The sequence below is a fragment of the Calliphora vicina genome, chromosome 5, assembly GCF_958450345.1.
Source record: "Calliphora vicina chromosome 5, idCalVici1.1, whole genome shotgun sequence".
Classification (NCBI taxonomy): domain Eukaryota; kingdom Metazoa; phylum Arthropoda; class Insecta; order Diptera; family Calliphoridae; genus Calliphora; species Calliphora vicina.
Window position 1 is genome coordinate 23,671,966 of NC_088784.1, and position 6,000 is coordinate 23,677,965.

Sequence of the window (6,000 nt, forward strand, 5' to 3'; positions counted from 1 at the left end):
AACAGAACTAGAACAGAACTAGAACAGAACTAGAACAGAACTAGAACAGAACTAGAACAGAACTAGAACAGAACTAGAACAGAACTAGAACAGAACTAGAACAGAACTAGAACAGAACTAGAACAGAACTAGAACAGAACTAGAACAGAACTAGAACAGAACTAGAACAGAACTAGAACAGAACTAGAACAGAACTAGAACAGAACTAGAACAGAACTAGAACAGAACTAGAACAGAACTAGAACAGAACTAGAACAGAACTAGAACAGAACTAGAACAGAACTAGAACAGAACTAGAACAGAACTAGAACAGAACTAGAACAGAACTAGAACAGAACTAGAACAGAACTAGAACAGAACTAGAACAGAACTAGAACAGAACTAGAACAGAACTAGAACAGAACTAGAACAGAACTAGAACAGAACTAGAACAGAACTAGAACAGAACTAGAACAGAACTAGAACAGAACTAGAACAGAACTAGAACAGAACTAGAACAGAACTAGAACAGAACTAGAACAGAACTAGAACAGAACTAGAACAGAACTAGAACAGAACTAGAACAGAACTAGAATAGAACAGAACTAGAATAGAACTAGAACAGAACTAGAATAGAACAGAACTAGAATAGAACTAGAATAGAACAGAACTAGAATAGAACAGAACTAGAATAGAACAGAACTAGAACAGAACTAGAACAGAACTAGAACAGAACTAGAACAGAACTAGAACAGAACTAGAACAGAACTAGAACAGAACTAGAACAGAACTAGAACAGAACTAGAACAGAACTAGAACTGAAGTAGAACTTTATACAGCTCTAAACAAACCAGTGGAATGTATAAAATTCTCTTTTCTTTTTTCAGCTCAACTTTGTCGAAGTCTCCAATGTTTCCTTTGTCGATGGCCTGGGCGTAAAGGGAAAAGAAGGCGCCATATTAAAACGTACCGGTTCTACACGACCCGGCCAGGCTGGCTGTAATTTCTTTGGTTGCTTTCAGCAAAAGTGCTGTGTGCGTTGCAATTATTTCTGTTCCGATGTTGTGTGTGGCTCATGGCGTAGCAGATGGTTTTTCGTCAAGGAAACCTGCTTCGGCTACATACGACCGTCGGATGGTGTTATACGTGCTGTGATATTATTTGATACGGGTTTTGATGTCTCCACCGGCATCTATCAGACGGGCATGCGTAAGGGCCTGCAGATCTTAACCAACAACCGCCACATAGTTATGAAATGCTGGACGAAACGGAAATGTAAAGAATGGAATGATTATCTAAAACAAACAGCCAATACCACAGCTCGAGATTTTACCATGCCCAATCCTCACAACTCGTATGCTCCAGAGAGATCGGATATAACGGCTCAATGGTTTGTGGATGGTTCGTCGTATATGTCAGCCGTGGCTGATGCTTTGGAGGCTGCTAAGGAGGAGATTTATATTACGGATTGGTGGCTGAGTCCGGAAATCTATATGAAAAGACCGGCCATAGATGGTGACTACTGGCGTTTGGATAAGATATTGCTGAGAAAGGCCAAGGAGGGGGTTAAAGTGTTTGTTTTGCTGTTTAAGGAGGTGGAAATGGCTTTGGGTATTAATAGTTATTACAGCAAGCAGAGGCTAGTTAATTTGCATGAAAATATTAAGGTGAGTTCTTGAGAACAAAAATAAGAAATAAATGTTTTAATAAAGAGTATTAACTTTCAGGTCATGCGCCATCCGGATCATGCCAAAGTGGGAGTATTCTTTTGGGCACATCATGAGAAAATTGTGGTGGTGGATCAAACTTATGCCTTTTTGGGTGGTGTGGACTTGTGTTATGGGCGCTGGGATGATTACCGACATCGTTTGACCGATCTGGGCAGTATTTCTACCTCTTCAGCCTCCGGCAGCACACGACGCCCCGGAGGTTTCTTCAATCGTGAAGAGGTAGACTCTGCCTTTGGCTCTAGCAAATCTTCACGTAATATTAATGAAGAATTGCAAAAAAACGAACAAGAGCTACACAAAGCACAAAATGAAGCTTCAACTAAAGATAGACTACAGCTGCCCGTCCTAATACCAGGCGAGAAACTAATGATACCCAATGTAAATTCTCCCCAAAGTGATAGCATTGATTTGGAAGGTCTTAAGCTAAACACACCCGAAATGGAGCGTAAAAACATGTTGAAAAATCTTAAGGACAATGCCGTCAAGAAGGGCAAAGACCTTGTCAATCGTCTAGCCATGAATGAGGGTGACAAAACTCCCGACATCATAAAAGATCCCAAACAATTGGTATTTACCATACCAGAAATTGAGGAGGGGCGCAAGGGTGGCTTAGAGGATCCCACACCTTTTCAGACACAAGTCCTAGATGATTATTATGGTCAGGCCAAGTACTGGTTTGGCAAAGACTACTCCAATTTCATCATGAAAGATTGGATGAATTTGGATGCTCCCTTTGTGGATATGATTGATCGCGCCACTACACCACGTATGCCCTGGCATGATGTGGCCATCTGTGTGGTGGGCGCCTCGGCCCGAGATGTGGCCCGACATTTTATACAACGTTGGAATGCCATGAAACTGGAAAAGACCCGGGAGAATCACTCGTTTCCCTATTTAATGCCAAAGAGTTATCAACACATAAAACTAAATCCCAATATAGTGCTAAAGCACACCCATCGTGTTTCCTGCCAACTGCTGCGCAGTGTTTCTTCATGGAGTTGTGGTTTCATTGAACAGGATCTAGTCGAACAGAGTATACACGATGCCTACATACAGACCATCACCAAGGCCCAGCATTATATCTATATAGAGAATCAATTCTTTATAACCATGCAGCTGGGCGCAGCGGCTAGTCTGGGTCAAGTACGCAATCAAATAGGTGAAGCTTTGTTTAAGAGGATAGTAAGGGCCCATAGGTGAGTTAATTTTGTAGGAAATATTTGAAGTTGGATAGAAATTTTAATGGTTTTTGTTTGCAGAGAACGTAAAACATTCCGGGTTTATGTGATAATGCCGCTACTACCGGGCTTTGAGGGTGAAGTGGGTGGCAGTAGTGGCATAGCTGTGCGGGCCATTACTCACTGGAATTATTCTTCTATATCAAGGTAAGGGCTAGTTCGAATCCATTTCAATTCTAGTTGAGTTTTACTTCAGTTCTTGTTCTAGTTCAGTTCTTGTTCTTGTTCCTGTTCTAGTTCTGTTCTAGTTCTGTTCTAGTTCTGTTCTAGTTCTGTTCTAGTTCTGTTCTAGTTCTGTTCTAGTTCTGTTCTAGTTCTGTTCTAGTTCTGTTCTAGTTCTGTTCTAGTTCTGTTCTAGTTCTGTTCTAGTTCTGTTCTAGTTCTGTTCTAGTTCTGTTCTAGTTCTGTTCTAGTTCTGTTCTAGTTCTGTTCTAGTTCTGTTCTAGTTCTGTTCTAGTTCTGTTCTAGTTCTGTTCTAGTTCTGTTCTAGTTCTGTTCTAGTTCTGTTCTAGTTCTGTTCTAGTTCTGTTCTAGTTCTGTTCTAGTTCTGTTCTAGTTCTGTTCTAGTTCTGTTCTAGTTCTGTTCTAGTTCTGTTCTAGTTCTGTTCTAGTTCTGTTCTAGTTCTGTTCTAGTTCTGTTCTAGTTCTGTTCTAGTTCTGTTCTAGTTCTGTTCTAGTTCTGTTCTAGTTCTGTTCTAGTTCTGTTCTAGTTCTGTTCTAGTTCTGTTCTAGTTCTGTTCTAGTTCTGTTCTAGTTCTGTTCTAGTTCTGTTCTAGTTCTAGTTCTGTTCTAGTTCTGTTCTAGTTCTGTTCTAGTTCTGTTCTAGTTCTGTTCTAGTTCTGTTCTAGTTCTGTTCTAGTTCTGTTCTAGTTCTGTTCTAGTTCTGTTCTAGTTCTGTTCTAGTTCTGTTCTAGTTCTGTTCTAGTTCTAGTTCTGTTCTAGTTCTGTTCTAGTTCTGTTCTAGTTCTGTTCTAGTTCTGTTCTAGTTCTGTTCTAGTTCTGTTCTAGTTCTGTTCTAGTTCTGTTCTAGTTCTGTTCTAGTTCTGTTCTAGTTCTGTTCTAGTTCTGTTCTAGTTCTGTTCTAGTTCTGTTCTAGTTCTGTTCTAGTTCTGTTCTAGTTCTGTTCTAGTTCTGTTCTAGTTCTGTTCTAGTTCTGTTCTAGTTCTGTTCTAGTTCTGTTCTAGTTCTGTTCTAGTTCTGTTCTAGTTCTGTTCTAGTTCTGTTCTAGTTCTGTTCTAGTTCTGTTCTAGTTCTGTTCTAGTTCTGTTCTAGTTCTGTTCTAGTTCTGTTCTAGTTCTGTTCTAGTTCTGTTCTAGTTCTGTTCTAGTTCTGTTCTAGTTCTGTTCTAGTTCTGTTCTAGTTCTGTTCTAGTTCTGTTCTAGTTCTGTTCTAGTTCTGTTCAAGTTCTGTTCAAGTTCTGTTCTAGTTCTGTTCTAGTTCTGTTCTAGTTCTGTTCTAGTTCTGTTCTAGTTCTGTTCTATTTCTGTTCTAGTCCTATTCTAGTTCTGTTCTAGTTCAAGTTCCTTTATTAGTTCCAATTTATTCCATTAATTAAAACTCCTTTCCCCTTTCACTTTCCATAGAGGTCGCTCGGCCATTTTGGTGCGTCTGAAAGAGGTGGGCATTGACAATCCTGGAGAATACATATCATTCCATGCCTTGCGTACTCATTCCCAACTAAACAATGTTCCTATAACCGAATTAATCTATGTACATTCCAAACTGCTCATAGCCGACGATCGTGTTGTCATTTGCGGTTCGGCCAACATCAATGATCGTTCGATGATTGGCAAACGAGACTCGGAAATCGCAGCCATTATAACAGACAATGAATTTGAAGATGGACGTATGAATGGCAAGAAATATCCCAGTGGAGTGTTTGCGGGAAGATTAAGGAAGTTTTTGTTCAAAGAACATTTAGGTGAGAGAGAGAGACAAAGGTTTTTAATATAAAAGAGAACCAGTTTAATAATATTATTTTTTTTTGTAATAGGTCTGCTAGATCCCGATGCGGAACGCATGCCCATCGATATTACCGATCCTGTGGTGGATCAATTTTGGCATGGCATGTGGAAACGCATTTCCACACGCAACACGGAAATTTACGATGAAGTTTTCAGATGCATACCAAACGATAAAGTGAAATCCTTTGCTAATTTAAGAAAATATCAAGAAGAAACGCCGCCCTTATGTAAAACCGATCCAGATATGGCCAGTAAACGCATAATGAATATTCAGGTAAATGGATTTACTGGTTTTTGTTAGAAATTTTAAATAATTTATTTATTTCGTTTTATTTTTAGGGTAACCTAGTTGATTTGCCTTTAGATTTCTTAAACAGAGAAGTTCTTACTCCTCCCAGTACCAGTAGGGAGGGCCTTATACCCACCTCCGTTTGGACATAGTTTGTTTTATATTATAGTTTTTATAATTGTTATTAATTTATTTAGATTTAAGCTTAATTAAGTATTTTAAAAGTTTTTAAAACGTAAATTAACGAGTGCTACAAATCGAGTCACATAAAGTTTATTTTTTCTTCTATGTAATTAAACCCTTGTGTTCCCCAGAATGTTTATATTTTTTTAAAAAAGAGATATTTAAACAGTATTTGTTAAGTGAATGCAAAATATTCATATATATTTTTTAAAAAATATTTAATTATTAATTTTAATAGCTAAATATTTGTGTTTGTATAAAAAATGTATTTTTATATATTACATTATGATGTATTTTATAAGTTTATATAGGTTTATATGTAATAAATTATTTGAATGTAATTTAAATGGTTTTAATTTCTTTGAAAATAAATATTGGGACTTTAACTAGAACAGAACTAGAACTAGAACAGATCTAGAACAGAACTAGAACAGAACTAGAACAGAACTAGAACAGAACTAGAACAGAACTAGAACAGAACTAGAACAGAACTAGAACAGAACTAGAACAGAACTAGAACAGAACTAGAACAGAACTAGAACAGAACTAGAACAGAACTAGAACAGAACTAGAACAGAACTAGAACAGAAATAGAACAGAACGAGAACAGAACTAGA

General features: G+C 37.9%; 1 protein-coding gene across 2 annotated transcripts in view; it reads left to right on the forward strand.

The window, feature by feature from the left end:
• Pld (Phospholipase D) overlaps nt 1-5,724 on the forward strand; it is a 35,406-nt gene extending 29,682 nt beyond the window's left edge. For both annotated transcript variants that reach the window (XM_065511034.1, XM_065511035.1), the window contains exons 5-10: nt 867-1,646; nt 1,707-2,905; nt 2,969-3,094; nt 4,531-4,868; nt 4,941-5,185; nt 5,251-5,724. In XM_065511034.1, coding sequence (XP_065367106.1) covers nt 867-1,646; nt 1,707-2,905; nt 2,969-3,094; nt 4,531-4,868; nt 4,941-5,185; nt 5,251-5,352 — 2,790 coding nt within the window. In that variant the 3' untranslated portion in view covers nt 5,353-5,724. The remainder of the gene's footprint in view (nt 1-866; nt 1,647-1,706; nt 2,906-2,968; nt 3,095-4,530; nt 4,869-4,940; nt 5,186-5,250) is intronic.
• The last annotated feature ends 276 nt before the right edge of the window (nt 5,725-6,000 follow it).